The 20,861-nt window shown below is 35.4% G+C and overlaps 1 protein-coding gene across 6 annotated transcripts in view; it reads right to left on the reverse strand.

The window, feature by feature from the left end:
- Positions 1 to 211: 211 nt before the first annotated feature.
- The window catches only part of LOC119632708 (IQ motif and SEC7 domain-containing protein 1), a 40,623-nt gene continuing 19,973 nt past the window's right edge, over positions 212 to 20,861 (reverse strand). For all 6 annotated transcript variants that reach the window (XM_038025762.1, XM_038025765.1, XM_038025763.1 and 3 more), the window contains 6 exons: positions 7,523 to 7,776; positions 7,197 to 7,437; positions 4,348 to 4,808; positions 2,979 to 4,201; positions 2,060 to 2,888; positions 212 to 1,271 (listed from right to left, as the gene is read on the reverse strand). In XM_038025762.1, the coding sequence (XP_037881690.1) occupies positions 904 to 1,271; positions 2,060 to 2,888; positions 2,979 to 4,201; positions 4,348 to 4,808; positions 7,197 to 7,437; positions 7,523 to 7,776 (3,376 nt within the window). In that variant the 3' untranslated portion in view covers positions 212 to 903. The remainder of the gene's footprint in view (positions 1,272 to 2,059; positions 2,889 to 2,978; positions 4,202 to 4,347; positions 4,809 to 7,196; positions 7,438 to 7,522; positions 7,777 to 20,861) is intronic.

Below are 20,861 nucleotides of genomic sequence, written 5' to 3' on the forward strand. Positions count from 1 at the left end.
TTGTAGTAAACGCGGCAGATGGTAAATAGTTGCGATTATCAGGCGACTTAATAATTCGTTCAAAAAAGTTTGACATCACAACTTTTATGGCTTAATTTCATGTCTTTATTTTATATTATAAATATTGAAAAATTTTACACAAAACCAAAAGGAAGTTTAGCATGTATCAATACATTTACATTAGTAGATAAGTAGTTTTTTTTTTTTCTTGTTTTTTTTTTTCTTTATAGATATATTTATTTATAGATAGTACAAGTGCAGCGTAATTAGACTTAAAATCAAAAATAAGGTAAACAAAAATAAGACGTTGTTGTATTCGGGTTCGACCGAATCTTTTCAATACCCACCATATAGCTATAGAAAGTATGAAGTATATTCACCATTAAGTGAAACTTATTGTTCTTTCAGATAATTAATTATATTTAAAATTGTTAATTATTAAGGTTTTCTTCCTTATTTTAAACATGTAAAGCTTCATATTGTCTCTAAAATATTCTTTACAAAATAAATATGCTTACTCAGAATATTAGATGCGCTAAGGTAACGTGACATTCGCGTTCCGCAATGGTGAAAGTGCTTAGGAGCACGCGGAGACTACTTAAATATAAAAGAAACCTGAAAAACTTGAAAAAAAAATACACTTTTTTTGTGTTTTCTTTCAAAGCATGTCTATGTGGGCGCTTCCGATAGCAATAGGGCTTTTAACTTTTAAGGGCCTGCACGCAAGCATCGATTTGCTGGATCGTGTAAAACGGTATTCGGTATTACTTAAAACACTTTTTTGTGCATTTGTAAACGCCATAAAAGTAATTAACAATGTAAACACACAAAAAATATGGTGGATATAATATGGATTAAGAATAAGGATTACTTAAATTTAAGCTGAAATGTTGAATCTTTTATTTACACCTCAGTCGACCGTCCACTCTCCTCCGACCGCGACAGTTTACGCTCTCGCCCCGTTATCCGCCCGACGGTAGTTAATGATTGTTGCAAACTCTGCTGGTTATGTATCACATTAATGGGTGACTGCTGATGCTGAGCAATATTAATATTGCTAAAGGTTTGGATACAAGGTGACACATAAACACCGCTAACTGCAGACGGAGCCTGAACGAATCGCATTTTCGCTGCAGCCGAGTTAACTGCTACGGCGACGACAGCTGCATTTTCACGAGAAGCATTACTGGTTGTTGTTGACTGAAATGAAATTGACATACCACTGTCCAAAGATCCTACGCTACCTCGACGTTGGGGTTTGTCGTTACCAACTATAAACAAAAAAAAAAAACAAAAAAAAAATATATACAAAAATAATATCAGTAGTAATAAGGACCTTTAAGACTACATACAAGAGCAAAAGGGGGAGAGAATTTTGAAAGAAATGCATTATTTTCACAAGAACCATAAACCATAGTGGTACGATATTCTAACAAATTTTAAATCATCAATTCGTGCAGATGATGATGCTTACGCTGTGTCAAGAAGTGTCGCCGCGAAACACTGGACAAGGTAATTATAGAACTCTCAGGGATAAAAACTTGCGTTTGTTCACATTTTAATTTGATTAGCAATTCGAAAGACCCGCGTAAAACCTTGAAAATCTTGCTCAGTCATTTACGCAATATTCACGCGTTATCTTTAATCGTTACTCACTGATCTGCCAATACGACGATATGATGAATTCTTGTGTGACTTCAATTCAAAATTCCTTAACAATGTTTACGATTTTCCCACAAGAATTTTCATGTCATCAAAAAAGAACGAACGAGAATTGTGCACACCCCGACTAGGTTACGCTTTCTTATGCTCGCTACGTTCAATAAAAGCGGACCAATTATTTAACATTACTTTAATCACTTCAATCGTCCTTGAATTAAATTCATTACAATTACAAATTACTTATAAAATTACTACTGAATGTGACTAAAATTCAATATGCGCTCGATGCAATATAAAGATTTTACAACAAAGGATGGATAAATTATTATAGATTTTCTGCGCGCGGCAATTTTCAATGAAAGTATACGCACACTGATTGAATGAATCAATTACTTACATTGCTCATGTATATCTAGCAAACTATTGCTTAGTGCACTACGTTTGAGTTGTGCGGTTTCCGATGAATTAGGCGGCAATTCACTCTGTTGAGGTACCTGGAATGGGCACGGACAAATCTCTACATCACCAACACCGCTGTCTCTGTTCTCGGACGTACCAGATGGTCGTGTTCGCGACGATTTTTGGCGCTCTAGCTCTGCCTCAATCCGTAGTGCTTCCATCTCATCCATTTCACAAATAGATTCTTTAAGATCCTCTGCAAATTTGCATCGATCGTGTTCGTTGCGGGCGTTAAAAGTAAATAAAATTTTTCCGTCAACTTTCTGTGACAGCTGAATACAACATGAGTAATTGGGTACATCTAATAGAGTCACAACCATGCCGCACAAAGGAAAACTATGACGGAACGTGTATGTGACAGACGACTTCTTTTTGCTGAAAATTTTCGTTATGACTAGTAGGTCGTTAAAGAGGAATACCTCGCGCTGATGAACACCTGGCCGCTCTTTTTTATTAATATCGGGAATTTCATATAAACGACAATAGCAAACCAATCGTCGATGGGGTAAAGCCAAATTTGGCTTCTTTCCAACGATAGTAGCCTGCACCTTCATTACTTGTGTTACGTGATCACTTCCCGGCTTAAATTCATTTGTTTTGACGCGCTCATATATCCCGGCAAGCATATTCCTATCAATATCGTGACAATCGTCTATGCCACGTAAATTCTTAATGAAGTCGTCAACGCGCATTCGCCTTTCCGGTTTTAAATTTGGTGTGTGCAAGTCAGTATTTAGCATTATGATAGCAAATGCCAATACAAAAATCTAAAGATTTGATTAAAATTTGATTAGAAAAATAAAAGAGCTATCCTTCTTAACATTGGCGAATAGAAAGATTAAAAAAAATTAACGTACCGTATCGGAAGAGCGCAAACGTCCCACAATATCTTGGTTACATTGGCAGTAACGTTGTGAAAACACTTCCATAAGTCTTTCAATTTTTTGTGCTTCGCCTGGCATTCGAAAATACGTCTGAAATTTCCTGAGAGCCACGTCTACCTGCATGCCGGAAAGATCAAGTTCCATTGCAAAGCAATTAAGTACGGCCATATTAAATGGACTTTGAAGATTGCCCAAATACTCTCCAATCATTTGGCGCGATAAGCCTTTGCGAGTTATCAAAAATCGCGCAACACCTTGCGGCGTATTTTCAAGAAAACCACGACGTATGAGGTATATAATACCTTTTTCAGGTCTCTTATTAAACAAATTTAAGCCTACTCTGTACTGGCGTTTCCGGAGAGTCTCAGAAACCTTATAGTTGGTAGTTGGTATTGAAGCCTCGATTTGATTTTCCTGTTGTTCACACTGGACAGTACTTGAATGGGAAGGCAGTGTTTTTTCTTCGCAGGAAGAAATGCCAGTAGCATTAGATGTGCCCGTAACTGCAACATTGTTTGGAGTGTGTGCGCAGGACTGATCTGATACGTGCAAAAACTGTTGTAGACTGTTAATGTTAGCACCACGTTTCCATGAGTTCGGCGAATTCGAACGATCTGAACCCAAATCGCTGATAACGTTGCGTTCTACAGATATTGCACTAGAATCACTGCCCGAACTTTGCACCGATGTAAGGCTGCCATTCTCGGCTGTTTTGTTTAAACCATTTGAACGCATTATTGAAGACGGCGATTGTGTTTGACGTATTATAGCCATTTGCTGATTCGTATGGAGCTGCTGATGTTGAGACGCAATGTGCTGCCCATGCTGCTGAGCAGTCATTGAGGAGGTTCTTTTTGGAACTTCGGGGGGCACCTTCTTGCGTTCCTGCGACGAAGAGGACCCACGAGGACGCATGTAAATTTGAGCTGCGGAATAATAAGGTGTATGTGGAGACGATACGCTAGTATTCACCCATGATATATTTAATGAAGAATCCAAATTGGAACTATTAGCTGAACTGGCAAAACTCGCGTCATGATGTAAAGAATGATAACTACCGCAATGTGCTGGCGTGTGCCCGCCACCAATATTTTGCACACTATAATAATGCGCCTCGGCGGCGTGCAACAAATTGACATGAGGATGATTAGAACCGGTAGAAGATGATGAACAGATCGCAGAAATGCTATGTGCTCCTTTAAAAAAAAAAAATAAAAACAAAACGCAAACGATATCCAAATAGAAACTTCAATTATTACAACTTCAATATTAGTGAATTAATTAAATAACGAAGCAGTCTTCTTTTTTTTTCCGATAACAATACGAATTGTTCACTCTTTACCTGATTGACTTCGTGGTAAACTGTCATCAGCATTACGCCGTTCACGCATGGACATGGATCTTGTCGGTGGAGTACGGGTACCCGACATACTTTGATGATTATTAGCGCCAGCTGGTCCTGCTAATATTGTTACACGAGGTTGTTGTTGTTGTTGCTGGGCTTTCGCAGACATTATGGTTGCTGTGACATCCAATTGGGATTCAGTTGCATTCTCAGAATCAGTTGTTTTAGTTATTGGCGCACTAATTGCCGTTTCATCTTTAGCTCCGACTAGCAATGTACGTCGACTGCTTCGTTTTTCTGCTTTGGCCATAGCTGTAATTGAGGCAAATTTCTTTACCATCATATAGTGGCGAAATGCTCTTTGAATCGTTATAGCTGCGTTGCGGGCACGTACTCCACCGTATTTACGTTCGAGCAATTCGATCTGTTTTTCAAGTAAATCTTGCGAAAGCTCATACCTAAAATCAAAGCAATTTTTAAATTAAACAAAACTTTTCGATACTAAATATTAGCATAAAAAGGAAAACAATTTTATTTTCATTGTGCACACCACCATCAATTAAGACATAAACATAACACACAATTACTTAAAAACCAAAAAAATCTTCTACGAATTTTTTTATTTATTCTTTTTTAAGTGATACTCGTTACTCTTATTTTTCAAAATTGTCTCTGCTCAATAGCTATGGATTAATTAGCTCATTTTATCTTTGTCATTTATTCAACAATTTTGTATCGTGATTGACCAGATCTTAATTAAACACCTACTTAGAGTCTTTCTATTCATTGTTCGAGGGTATATTCTCATCTTTTTATTTTAGATACCCGGTTGGGAGTTTAGAATTCAACAAAATAATGCATATTGTTACGGAAATACCAAATCCAATTCATTCCGGCTAATTAATTTTCCCATGAAATAAATTCCCTAAACAGGAAAACCAAGTGCACATTTGCGGTGCGCCATTCAGCCTGCCGGCTGACGAAAAAGATTAGCGGAAAAGCATGTTAACGGATTAAAAATGAAGCCATGAACTTAGCTAATACTAATATGCTTGTAAAATTGTGTGTAAATAGACGACTATATGCGGCAGGCAGAGTCAATCGGACAAGAACGTTTGAATCGGAAAAGAATATTAGAGGTGAGAAGTCGACAATGTAAATACTCCTACCCTTAAACAAATTGATTGTAAATAAAAGAGCGTTGTAGTGAAAACGTGGAAATTTACTACTCTTCGAAAAACCACGATGTAGCGATACAAAGTGTTTCCAAGAAAAGCGAATTTCGTAACAATATGAACTATTTGCATATAATATATTAAAAAAATGTCAAGATGATCTAAGCACATTTGTGTGGCACACATATGTACAAATAAATAAATTAAGTGGTCTCGCTCGAAAAGAAACTGCCTCCTGATTTTGCTACTAAACTATTACAGGCGGTGACGATCTTATATTAAAGGGTTAGGTACAATTTAAAAACCGTAGGTTTACGTACCGCGCATCCCTTATGGAAAACTAATCCCCCTTCCTCAATGGAAGATGACTCCGAGATATTTACTTACGCTTTACTGCAAATCGCGCCGACAAATTACGTCGTCGCTATCAGTTACAAAACAATGGATTAAGTCCTGCACTGCAATTGGTAGGGCTTAAACCAACAACTACTGTATGAATTTCGTTGGTTGGAGACTTACTTGATACATAAAACCTATCTGTCATTATAAGGCTAAATCACAGTTCGTGTGAAGCAGCATACACAACCGCTGTGAAAACCCGAGTGACCCGCCCAAAACTATAGCTTACAATTCATAGCAGATATTGATTGAAATGAGCTTGAACCTCTCTAAATCGATAGAAGCGCTTTAAAGAAAGAAAAAAAAGAAGCACTTTTAAATTATGTAACATTGTATGTGTGACGCCGCCTGTTGATGGCTGCCTGATCACGGAACATACATCCTTATTGAAGCTGTAAGGCAATTTGCCATGTCTAAGTAGAGTTACTTGCTTAGCAGTAATCGCAAGTCGCTATAACATTTTGATTTCACCGGCAAACATGATCAATCAGACGAAAACAGTAAGCGATGGATATATAAAGTGTGAATTTTTGTGAGTTAAAAGAAATCAATAATCAAGGCGTTTTATTCTGGGCAATAAATCCGTGGAAAACAAAACGTGAAACGAACATCTGAAGGGCCATGTGAATCATCATCAACGCGTGCGATGAATTGACATTTTGCAGAGATTAATTATTATATTTCCATTGACTTTAATGAACGATTTTGACTGGTCTTTGATGAGTTCATGCATGCATAGTCCTAATAGCGTCTTCAAATATCATGTCGTTTCGCTTAAATATCATTTACGCTTTACGCTTTCATGATCACCTTTAAAGTGCATATATATTACTAGTGAATCGCTATAAGCTTTGGCATCAATTGAAACGTTTCGGAAAAAGTTCCCCAAATTTTAATATATTGGCCATTTGTTGGGTAGTGATTTTTACAGCGTTGCGTGCTCACTTACAATGCAATAATACTCGTCTTCGGCAGGGCCAATTGCCAGGCGCATTTGTTAGAAACGCAGTTGTCCAAGCGAGGCAGCCATAAATTGGTGGCGACCCTAGAATTTGTAATTTTCTTCCTATCTTGGAAAATATGATTTTTTCTTCCTTCAAAGGTTTTTCATAATAACGAATGCAACTCGACCAAAGGACCGAAAGTTTTAATTATATTTAGGATAAATGTTATCGTTCTCCCGACTAAATCGAAAGTCTAACGTTGACGTGAGACACAATAAATTGGGTTTCGTTGAAGAGATCCTTTCTCGTCATGCTTAAAGATACTTACACTGATTGAGTTCGAGACCGTTTCAACATGTCACCGCTGTTCCGAATCGAATGCTTCTTATGCATATTTTGTTGATGTAAATTTGAAGGCGACGTTCCACCACTACCCATGCTTGTATTTACATTGTTTGCGGATACAACGATCGCTCCACCATGATAATGGTATTGAGGATGACCGTGCAGTTGATAACTTCTGTGACCGTGCTCATGCACATTCGTGTGTTGCATATATTGCATATCATCTAAAAAAATCATCATTATTATTATTATTATTATTATTGTATATTCATTTAATTAGACTTAAATAAATGGGCGGTTAACGCGTACCTGTGCAAAGTATTCCGGATATCGGATGTTGATGGCACGACGAGTTTTGCTGTGGATAATTTTGGAAGATCATATTAGGCTGGGCTTCTGAATAATATGCAGTAGAGCTAGAATTGGAAGGAATCGATGACGGAACATAATGCTGCTGCAAATATAGATAGCCTCCACTTTCCGAACTCGAAGTATTCGATCCAGGCAATGCATTGGTACAACATTGAGCTGCAGCACTGCGCTCAACGGATTTCTGAGGAAAGCTAAAATTCCGAAACATAAATAATGAATGAATGAATGAATATTCAATCAAAAATTCTATTACGAGAAAAATATTCTTTCAAATGAACAATTTGAATGTAAAAGTCAATACACAATACTCCATCTTCCTAAGCAATTGATCCGTTTATTTTAAAACTTGAACGAGAACTTTGAGACCGAACAACTAACTCATCGGCATAGTTGTCTTCGACAAAAACTTGTTTTATTCATTCTATATGCTAAAGTGTTTCGATCTGGGAAAGAATATCTTTTCCTTCTTTTTCTTGCTTTTCAATTTTCGAAATTAAAGTAAGCCAGCATTTCTGCAGGATCTGCACTAAGTCACGTTGCCTTATACCTTGATGAAAAGTGATATTTACGCCTTGCCTTAACTTTGTTATACGAAATTATCTACAAACAATTCGCAAATAACGATATTGTTAATACGTCTGATTATCTATCTAGTAAATAAATATAAAATAAAAATTAAATGCAGGAGGAGAGACGCTAGCAGTTGGTGCACTTTGTGATGTGACTTTTCATTACAAGTTATCTTTGGCAGTCACCCTTAGATATAAAGATAACTTTCCGCGATCGTATTCGGCATATCAAAAATAAACACAACAACATTCTCGTGGAAACTCTATACTCATTGGCAAACAGAAATTCCAAATTGCGTACTACGAAAAAAATTGTCTTTTCTATGTGTGCCCAGCATGGGCTAACTGCACATAAACCCACACTGAAAATTTGCGAATAAATTATTGCGAATAATGCTGTGCTTGTCTCTAGAGGGTTTTCTGCTACAAACGCTATACAAAATTGCAAATATGGATTAATTACAAATACCAATTTTTTATTTACAAATAAATTTTAATTATTTAATAATACTATCACAAGTTAACTCTGATGATAAATTCTATTCATTACATTATCTATTTTTTATTGATTTGTACTTTGATTTTCAACTTTATTTAAATCAAAGTCTGAAATATTCTTAATTGCATATATTAAATAGCTAATGCTCATTTCCTTCTTCTGTAACGGAACAAGTAAAGACGTTATAATTGAGCAAAAATGACCGTCAAATGCCAATAATAGATCTATGTTGTTCAAACTTAATGGCGATATATTTATATGTCAAAGTCCATATTTTAGACCAATTTTGAGCATAAAATACTACAAAACAAAGCTTGTTGTCATATCAGTGGTTTTCGTTTAGCTTGAAATGAGCTCAAAATACTACTTTCCATCGGCTTCCATCAAAAAAAATATTAAAACTCACAAATTTCATTCGCATAGGGAGGGGATTTTTCAAAAGAGTTCACTTTATTATGACCAAACGTGGAAATGAATCCATTCAATTCCAATTCATTTCCAATAGAATTCGTGGGTATCAACTTTCATCGAAATATTCTCAAAATTCCGACACATAAAATCCTAACAGAAGAGTTGGACAGACGGACAGACATGCTTAAGCTGATTGAAGCTTCGTTACGTAGATGATCCGAATAAACTTATTAATTTACTCTTACTACCCCGGCAGTGTAGGATATGACTAAACGAAAGTTCACTTTATAATGACTAGCCGTGGAAATGAATCAATTCAATCAGTAGAATTCGTGGGCATCAACTTTCATCGAAATATTCCCAAAATTCTGACACATAAAAGCCTAACAGAAGAGTTGGGCAGGCGGACAGGTAGAGATGATCCGAATAAAATTATTAATTTACTCTTACTACCCCAGCAGTGTAGGATATGACTAAACGAAATTAAATAAACCCCAACTAAGGCATGCATACCTACATACATAGCCTTGCCTATACATTTAGTTGTGAAGGTTTTCGACTTGAAAGGGCATTACTATTAATAGATTACTGTACGAATTGCAAGGAGAGGTGAAAACCGCTAATAAAGAGAGTCTTCTGATTTGAAAAATAATAGGATTTGCTCTTATTCTACTCTGATCTGGAAAGCATGAGAAAAGCAGATCACAAAATCGTTTCGTTCAATGAATAAAATGATTTATTACAAAACAGTTGCGATTACAATGAAATCGTGAAATTTAAACATTGAGAACAGTAAGCGTTTGAATAGTCAGAAGCCTATAGTGTCGATAAAGGATTGCTCTCTTCTCGTCACAAAGAATTATATCAATCAACGATAAAATGGTATTATAAGGCACATCATAACTGTTCGTCTTTGGAAGTTTCGGAAGGCCTATTCATCTTGTCTAATGCTTTATACTATATCAATTTATATTATATTTAGAGTAACCGATTTTACACACACACACACGCACGTACACAATTTGATTTTCAACTAATTAATTAACAATTTCGAAGAGATATCAGAGATACCTTTGTTTACACTTAAACGATATTAGTCGTTTTGTATTGTTGTCACTTTTTAAAAAAAATATTTTTTATTTTTTTTCTACGATAATTTGAAATTCTCTTGCTTATGTGAAAAAAAAAAAAGATATTTAAAATTTCAAAGAAAACTACAAATACGATTAAATTCATATACTAACGTTAACGATTTTATAAACCGTAACGTAAAGGGTATACAGGGGCTCTCAATATTATCGAATATATATATATATTATTCATATTAAAGTTTCGTTTCAGTCGTCAAGGAAGACTCACAAACGAACCCATTTCGGTTGCAAATGCACGGTGGCAATGACCTGAATCGCATTTTCACATTCAACGTTAAATGTTAAATTTAGTTTAGTAGATAAAATTTTCTATTCTTAAGAAAAAGGCAGCAGCACAAAAAAAATATTTTGAAGAAAAGCAATTGCTTTTGTTTGTTACCTGTCTCCGATTACAAAGCCGGATATACAAATAATCATAATAACTTATTAAGTGAAATCGCGAAAATCGTGGAAAAAATCGTAAGACAAGTATTTTCTAATTAAATTTATTGTAGCATTTATTTAAATGTTAGCTGAACGATGAATCAAAACATACTAAAACCGTTCACTGCATTTGAACTTAAAGGAGCGCGAGGACTAATAAACGAATGTATGTCGATTCACTTACACGAACACAAGCAAACTCGGAATGAAACTTATACACTTACAATTGCCAAAAAGGGAAGGAATAATTGAAAAAGAAGGTATAAAACACGGAACATGTGTGTGGGGGTTTATGCCAAGTTGTTGATGTAATATTGTATTGATGTAATATTTGAATTTTAATGACGATCTCGAACGAAATATCAAAGAAGAGATTATTGTAATGAACGGTGTTTCCAAAAATGTAAGGCGATAGTGGTAGTAGTATAGCAAGCAAACAATTCCGCAATAATAACATCTGGCCATAAAAGCAGGTCGCTCGCTCTCGCTCCCCCTCTCTGTCTCTCTCTGCTCTTCACTATCTCTTTCCGAAATCTGAGTTAAAGGTGTTTAACGGTGCACATGTATTGGGCATACATGAATTATTCTTCTTGTCTGTCTGTATGTGTGTGTGTAAATACAAATAATAATAGATGAAAATCTTTTGAAGCCTTGTTTGTGTATAAGTAGAGACAGGATTGAGGTGAAACAGGTAAAGGTAAGAAACAAAATCATTCAACAGGATACAAGAGCAACGCAAAAGAGATTTCATTATTGCAAGTGTACGAAATAATTTATCACCGGAAGGTACATTAACATTTTCATATCATTTGGAATCGGACTACACATATAAGAATTAGCTGATAAAAGTCATCAACATCTCATATTTATATCCACGAAGTAACAATGTTTCCCCAAACATCTCAAACCAACTAACTATACATACATAGAAGTGGAAAATATTTCTTCAAGCCTCAAGCTAAACTTTTTAGTACACAGTTCTAGTGCAAATATCTATTTCTTAAGTTACAGTCTACCGTCTCTTATCCATCTGTTTGCGCATATAAATCACGCCCATTCTGCCACTAAAGTCTTAACATTAATTGATCAGTTTCATAATTTGATCCAAATTTCTGGCTAACTTCGTCTATGGACTGAAAGTAATCGTTTTTCAAATATTTACACGCTACTCGCCGCCCTTTATACTCTAAACTTTCAGACTAATCCTCGTGCCCCGTGTCCATTTTTTCTATAGATTGACTATTGCGGGTTTTTTTTTTTTTTTGCCTTTTGATGATGAATCAAATCCACATTCAGTTACAATCTGTAGCCGTCAACTAGCATTATTTCGATCGCAGGTGGATAAAAGGACGGACGTTTACTATTCCCAGTTACAGGTCCATACTTTAAACATAACTTTTTGCTTATTTTATATAAACTTTTCTGCTTTTCATTTCCATGATGTTCAGAAACATCATTCGTAGGCAAAGTGGGAAAAAATGATGATAAAAAAAATAATCGTACAAATGTGAATTTCAATAAATTTAAGGAGTTCAAGGAGAAATGGAAATGATATAATCGGAACAAATTAGACTTTGATTGAATTGCGTTGATTTTCGTTCGCCAAAGCAAATAAAAAAAAGGGTAAGAAAGCTGCAATTACCGCTGCATTGTCCACTTTGCACACATAAATTGACCGATCGAGGGTAATTGTGCCACGAACGTTAAGCCGGCTCTGGTAAACAAATCAATAACAAATAGTGGGTTATAAGCTATGACTAAAAACGTTATACTTCGAAAAGTTGCAATTATTTTGCCCAGAACTGTGTTGTATTATATTCCAACCATTTATATATATATATATACATATATACATACATTTACATTGATATGAGTACACAAAAATCGAATACAAAAAGTAATGCTAGATAGATGATTACATATGCGCACATAAGGATTCCTTCAAATATACGCTTAAAAGAAAAGAAAAGAAACGAAAAAAAAAAAAAAAACATCTGCCGGTTATATGTACCTTTATATGTGTATACCTTACTTGCGGCGCACATCTTACCGATATAGCCAGGCGGCAGATGTTTCGAAATTTTACTAAAAGAAAAAAAAACAACTCAAAATGGTTTCAATTGCACATGCACCAATATTCTACAGGTTCGTTTAACTATCAAGATTGCACAGTATGCAGCATTTAAAGAACTTTGTTGCAAATCATTTTTAAAGGACATCTCCGAGCATAAATTTGATTTCAATATATCTCTCATATTGTTCATTCTTTACTTGTCCTGCCATTATTATTATACGGAATCCGAATCGAAGTATCGTTCTAAAGGAAATTTCAAATACATTGGAAGTGCGACTTAATTTCTGACCATTTTTTTAATAAAATTCAATGGATAATATGAGGAGAGAAAAGGATGAACATATTTCCTTCAAAATATTATTCATCGACACTTAGAGCTATCCACAAATTGATCCAGATTTTAAGTATCGCCATAGAGATAATGGTAGCAGTGCTCGTGTAGACAATAATTTAGCGAGTTTTCATCAAAGGAAGCAATGTCTGCTTGCTAATAGCGCATTCCAGATTAGTGCTTGGACCAGACTTGTCAACTACAACAATCGTTGTTGGTAGCTTTTCCTAGCAGTTCCTACTGAACTTGATCATCGTTCACCTAGTTTTTTTTTTTAATGATTATATTTCCCCTTTGGATACCGTAGCGCATCCTTTGTTCGCCATCTTTCACCTTTCCAATCCAACAGTACTGCCTTTCGAAATAAGCAAAACAAAGAGGATCGCCCAAAAATTATGAAACAATTTGTGATGCGGAACAGCTTTTACTGGGATACTTAAAACTATACCTTTCAGATGGAGAGCTCATAGATCATTTCACCAATCTATAGTTGTAGCGCCACTCAAAAATTAACTGTCATGAGATGTCATGATATATTGGCACGTTACGTTTAAAGATTGCCACTCAATCAAGTCAACAGGCATCCTAGATCTGTATGTTATCCTGCGAATTTTCATTGTCCGATATACGAGCGAGTCATATACAATAAATATAAATTAAGTAAAGGGGTTGTTAAAGATCCAAGTTAACCCATGAAAATCATTCATATTGACTTAATACATCCATGCCCCGCAATTGCAATACCAGCATTTAAAATTCCAAAAATTTGAATGTGTACACGTTATCTCCGATAAATAAAAAGGCCTACCTTCGCTTAAGAGAACTATAACACACCTCTACTGGCTTGGCTGATTGTCAAAAGCAAGTAACCTTTATGAATAGGTAGGCGAATAACAAAGGAATTGTATGCGACTTAAGACAAATATTTTAATATCCAACAGACAGCTGCTTACTTTTTCGTCCTTTTTAATGCATACCTTTCGGAACTAAGGTAAATATGTTTGTTAAAAAGCGTCGCTTCTTTTGATAATTTTTCAAAAAAAAACGAATTTTATTCAAAAAAAAAAAAAAAAAAAATGTATGGAATTTTTATTTGGAAAATACGGATACTTTGAATATCAACCTAGACCGCAGTTGGTGAAGTGTATACAGTATGAAGTTTGGGCGGACGTGCATGCAAAATCCCGAAGACTTGAGGTATGCTAATCGATTCAAAATTGATTCAGTTTCTGCGCCCCTTTAAAAGTGACTGTCCCTCTGTCCGTCTGGTATCTGTCAATGTATTTTTGCATTGAACCTACAGGTCGAGATTTTTGCAACATTTCGATGAAATTCGTTACATTGACCTGCTTGGACCTAACTTCCGCATTATTTTCAAAAGTCGTGCAATTTTCAAAATTTTTCAACATTTTAAATTGGTATGAAAAATTTCTTTCGGCTGGGGCAATTTTTTTAAAACCGCTCTCATGTAACCGTTGATGTATGTAAAGATTGTCAGGAAATGTAAGCCCCTTTATGCCAAAAAGAATTAATTGTTAATTATGATGATAATTTGTTCGTGGCAGTAATTTGAGATACAAGCCAAATTTGAACTACATTGGTCTATTTCGTCTATGGATCCCGCACCGTATGAGCTTTCTTATGAGTGATAAGCCCTTCAGAAAAAATTTTAATTCCTAATATTTTATGATGAAAATTGATCCATAGTAGTGCAATGACAATAAATGGTATGGAATTTGCATTAGATGAATGTATTCGTTAGACCCGAACACATATGGGAGAGGGGTTGGACTATCATGAAAAGCAAGTCCTTATATGGAACGAAGGTGCAATTTCTATCTTTCTATGACGGATGAATGAAATATAATAAAATTTCTGGCAAGTAAATTAAGTTTGCTATGTCATGTGACGTTTTGTGCATCCTTCAATATACGAGCTTGAAAGTATGCATGAAAAGTATGCCTTTGCATGAAAATAATGTGTAGTTTTTGGTGTATTATTGCAAAAACGAGTGAATGACTTTACCTTGACTTTAGGGCGAAGTGGTGGGGGGTATCTAAAGGTCGGCCTTGCCCGACCATAATGTACTCGCTTGTTTTGTTTTTAAACTGAGTTATTAAGACTATTATCGACAGCTGCCAAAAATTTCATATCATTCGCTTGTTATTTTTTATTTACTGCGCATAAATTCGCAACGCAAGAGAAAACTACATTAGATACGAATGATAATTTATAGTTTTTACTTTGTTTCATTAAAAAGAAGTAAAAACCCTATAGCGGGACACGCGTCACTATTAAATACCCTACACCACAGTGTTGTTTGTTTGCAGTTATTCATGTAACCAGTTTTCAAAAAAAAGGCCGTATTATGGAAAGTGGTCGGAAACGTGGTCCTATTCGAACCACAGAGTGGACTTGGTGCTAACTTTTATGAAAATGTCTCAAAAATTATCACCAATACGTTGAACACAGGCAAACAAAGCGAAGAGACGGAACAGAGAAGTTCACTGATCCGAAATCGACCGGTATAATAAAAGGTGAGTTTATCGCAACCTTTCTGGCTGTTGTAGACAGCCGCACATAGTGAATATTCTCTTATATCACAAGATAAATGATCAAGTATTATGTAGTTTGTTAGCTGTGAACGTGTCTGTCTATCAGTCGAGCGAGCGCAATTTTCTATATTAACCTTAGAAATGAAAGTTTTAGCTCAATGTCGCTTATGATTCGTAACTTAAAACGTTTTGCCTGTTGTGGACGTGCTTGCATAAAAATTTAAAAACATTTTTACAACCACATGCTCAAATATATTAAATTAATACTTTCTATGAACAGTAAGTTACGGGTTTTTTGCTTAGTCCCAGCCGGCATTTTTCGGATCAGTTTACTGAAATAACATTCATGACAGTTACTTCGCGTAAAGATTAAGCGGAAGGAATTTGGCTCATATAGAGAGGCTCCCAGCTTGACCCAGCTCGCCGACCTTTTTAAAATTCCTCCAATATGAAGGAAGGATTCCGTGAAAAGTGTGGCTTTACGTGAAAACGAAAGTATAACTTCGGTGTATTATGTGAGGGAGTGGGGTAGGGTATTTAATGGTCAAATTGGCGCTATTACTGTGTTCTTAGCTGCCATTTTAATCTGCAATAGGATAGGAGATGGTGTTAAAGTGCGTTAGAATAGATTGGAAATAAATTGGAATTAAAATTTTATCCGCAATTTCAGCCGTATTAGTAAATCGATCCGGTACATTTTTACACTAAACGTGAAGGCGATCCTCAAGGACATCTGGGTCATAGCCTTCCAAATGGACTTTTGGGAATCGAAATCTATAGATACAAAAAAACATGAACAAAATGTCGGCATTTTCCGAAGTTGTTCCAATTTCTTCCATATTGCGGGCGTGCACGAATACATATCACTACCATTTATCAACTTTACATTCCTAATCGATCAAGGAATGCTTATGCTAAATTTCAGGTCTCTGCCTTCGTTGTTGCGGCCCATCGCGATTTCATAAATGTTATGGATCAAACTGATCCGTAACGGTAGAGATGGTAGGTGTATATATCATGGGAATCTCGAAAACTAGACCACTTGAAGAAAAACTGATTATACGCGTTTAAGGGCCTTTTCAAATATATCTAACATACGAAAGCACTGATTGCGAGTAAGCAAGACCTTTTAGTAATTGTGGGCGTGCGAGATGATCGATCTTGGCTATTGCTGCACATCGATGTGGTGCATAGCTGCGACAACAATATCCCGAAAGCTTAATTTTATTTAACACTTTTAAGTTGTTTCGTCCCATTACGTTACATAATACAGCAATAATAAATGACGAGGCCTAGAAATTGAAAGAAAGTTTTTACTTGTTTTTTTTTTTATTTTTCCAAATGTTTTATTATTTGAATAGTTTGAATTTATTAAATATACATGTTTGATTTTGTTATTACTTAAGTAACAAGAAACAAAAAAGTTGCATAATTAAGGAATGAAAAGAGTACAGAGTTGCAGGCAAATTAGTCAGATCATTATTTGATCCCCATTTGATTTATAAAAAATTCTTGAATTCATTGAAAATAAGGTAACAAGAGAACCGAAAACATACGGGTGTGTTTTGTAATTTCAATACATATTTATTTAAGTGTTTTATTAGGCATGCGTTTTGAAAACTGATGCATCCAACCCGCTTTATATCTTTTTCCTTCTAAATGACGCATATTTGTAAGGTTTTAACATTTTTAGGAAAATTGATTTTTTCTTTTTCCATTGCCTGAGGAAAGCGCTTTTTATTGCAATTCGAACATTAACAGTAAAATTTGTATGGAATGTATCCTACAGCCTTACTGGAATAGTTATAGTTCTGTTAGATAACAGAAATGTCTGGCGCTTTCTGCAGCCTACGCCACATGTCATTTGTGCGGATATACATAGCATCCAAAAAGGCTTAAAATACACTTACGTTTTACTAGACCGATCGATTAAGCTGGCCGCCCATGTGCTGTCTAGCCATGTATTTTGTGTATGTGAACTGGTGTAGGGTATCTATGGTCGGCCTTGCCCGATTATAAGGTTCGTACTTGTTTTTTATATTTGCCAAATATATTTATTTGTTTCCAAATTTTATTAAAAACATGACAGAAACAGCATTTACCTTGAATTAAACACAAGCGAGCAGCTTTACCTGCCCGCATTGTTACAAATCAAAAAAATGTCACTTCTTTCATAACACATATCGAGACATTTAAGGCTTTCTACTTTTAAAATAAACTCTGCCAAATAATCGCACCACGGCAAACATTTCAGACTTGTTTGAACTTGAACTTACATACATACATACTCTTTAATTATTTTACATTGTATTTCCTAAAATTATTCTCTTACTTGACTTTAACAAATGACATTAAAAGAAGAAAATTAAGAATATTCGTAAATTTACAGTTCGTCATGATCTCAAAATTTTGACCCTTTTCGTTTTTCTAACTAATTTTGCCACGTCGAGCCTCATAGGCTCACAATACATCGCTACGTTGCCCTGTGCACATTCACTATAGGAAGTAACGTTATATGTCGTTATATTTTAATATCTTAAATACCGTTATAGTTTGATTCATTATGAGATGGGAGATGCAATACGCACAGAACAAGAGATATGGCGCTGAAAGCGCACATTGGATAGAATGAATCTGCATGGAAAGTATTCGTTATCAAGGAAACGAAATTCTTAGAATGATAGAACTAAAAGCCGGTTCATTATGGCTTACCTGCCGATGCCGATGAAGCTGGCGATTGGCGAATAGGTTAACAACAATTCCCACAAAAGGGGATTAATAACAAAATGTCAACAAAAACGACATTGTAATGAGTATAATATAAAGCAGGATTAAGTCAAGAGAGTTGAATATTGATTTTCGAAGCAAACGATCGAAGATTGATTTGCGAGGTGATCTTCGAAAAATTGTAAATAAAGTCTACTCTTTCCTAAAATCGCAATTCAACTCTAGAAACTTAGTCTCCGAAAGAGTCGGTCCAAGAGATATTTGACGTAACAATCTATTCAATTAGCTCAACTCGGTGTTCAGTTAACATTCATAGCAATCTATTATCTACCGATTTATGTTGTTTTCCGCGTTTATTGCCTGGAAATGATTAAATTAAAGAATATATTTTTTTTTTATTGAAGAACGAGTTTGTCATGCTATGGATGAGTCCAATGACACTAATGTTAATAAATCGGATTTAGAACACAATAAAAGCGATTATTCAGAATAAATAAACAAAAGTAAATAATAAATCCGTCCTTTCACATAAGGCAGACATTGATGTGAATTACAAGAATAAATCCAAAATCAACCCATTTTGAAACACAACGAGATAAAAAGTTAATACCTTGGATCAGAAGGCGCATTAGTTCTCTGTAAGAAGTAAAAGTAACCGCTGGTCAACTGTCCTATTTTATAATTTGGTTGACATGTGTACAATAGCAGCGAAATATGTATTCGAATTGGAAACGTTCGGCACGAGAACTACACGACACGAATTGTTCGCACAGGGCTTCTTTCAGGATAGGGATAATACCACAAATATAGAGGGTCGCAGCAGTCGATGCTTGCATATCTGCTGTTGCTGACGCATACACCAACACAGGAGTTGAACTCCAGGTAGATGATACACCAGCTAGAAACGGCATTCAACACAGCTGTGACGTGTGCTCGCCCCAAAAAAAAAAAAAAATTGTCATAAAAAGACGTGGTCCGATTAGGGCTAATCATGTCAGATGGCGTCTTCGACTTAATAAAACATATTAAATTAGCTTGTTTGCAACAGCAATAAAAATTTTTAGGAAAAAGCAGATTTTTTTTTCATCCATCACCGCGCAAGCACGTAACACCCGAAACACCATAGATTTGTCAATCTAAGTTTGTCACAACCCAGATATTCAGTCAATTCATAAAATTTAACGCATATAATATTCTTCAGCATCGTATCGGTGCCTGTCTTGTTGGAACGTTTACAGTCAATCCATTGTCACATATGTAGAGTTTGCAAGGAACCCGGATCAACGGCTTAAACACTAAAAAGAGAACATCGACGATACGCAAACTATAAAATATCATGTAAGGTATTTATTTAAAATATGGTCTAAATGTATCCTGGTGGTGAAGCGTTGATTTCCGGTCAACCGACTAAGAAGCCTTTATCTGACTAAATATTTTGTAATTGCAATCCCCATCCCCATCCCCATCCGACTGCAGGTGCCGTATTAAAGAATCACCGTAAGGTGAATTTAATTTTCATACGTGCTTTTATTACAAATCCAACTACACAACTTTCGTTTAAAAAAATTATAAAAAATTGCAATAAAATATTAAGTGTATACTTTTTTTTTTGCTTTAGAAGTTGGCTTTTTTCCTCTCTTTTTTAATGTACAAAATAATTGTAAAGAAGACATGTGCGCGCACGAATACGAAGAGTTTTTTAACATTTAATTTTAATTACATTATAAACATTATAAACAAGAGCATATATATAAAAAAAACTATAAAAAAGCAATTAAATTCGCTACGAAAACGAAATATAACAAACATACAGGGTGTCCCAAAATTCATGCAAGATTTGAATTTTGCTAGAGTGTTGCGTTCAAATGTTGTCAACCCAAAGAAAAAACGAAAGAACGTAACAGGTGAGAAACTGAGAAAGAGAGAGAGAGAGCGATTAGAATTCATTCAATGGGTTGCGGTTGATGATATTGCGAACACAATCACTCGCACACATTAAATAAAACTGTCACATTTCGTATTCAGAAGGCCGGCGAATGATTACTGAGCGACAAATCTATCCATAACATGTCCCTCTTTGAAGCGCTACCTCCTATGAGTTCGCGGCGCCATCGAATTATTCTTCCTGGAAAATGCGGCTACTTAGGCGACAATGGGGAGTAGTGCTCGTTATCGCAACACGATAATCAAATAGTTTGTATACAAACTGCGAGACAAGAATGTAGACGACGTGTGATTTTAACAAGGCAGTGCCGTCCGCATGCTATGAGGGTCGGAAAAAAATTCATTCACAGCATAAGTCATTCGGATCTCCCGCCACGACTTTATGTGTCAATCTCATTTTAACCTTTAGCTCGTAGGACTCATTTTCACATATGAGAGAATTCAAATACACGCACGAACCGATGTAAGGTAACAATGCTATTTTTCAATTTCAAATATTCTATTCTCAACATTTTATTGTTTTTTTTGTTATTTTTTTTTTTTTTATTCAATTCTGGAAAACCAACCGATTTATGGTAATTTTTTGCATAAT

The sequence above is a fragment of the Glossina fuscipes genome, unplaced genomic scaffold (genome assembly GCF_014805625.2).
Source record: "Glossina fuscipes isolate IAEA_lab_2018 unplaced genomic scaffold, Yale_Gfus_2 1, whole genome shotgun sequence".
Lineage (NCBI taxonomy): Eukaryota > Metazoa > Arthropoda > Insecta > Diptera > Glossinidae > Glossina > Glossina fuscipes.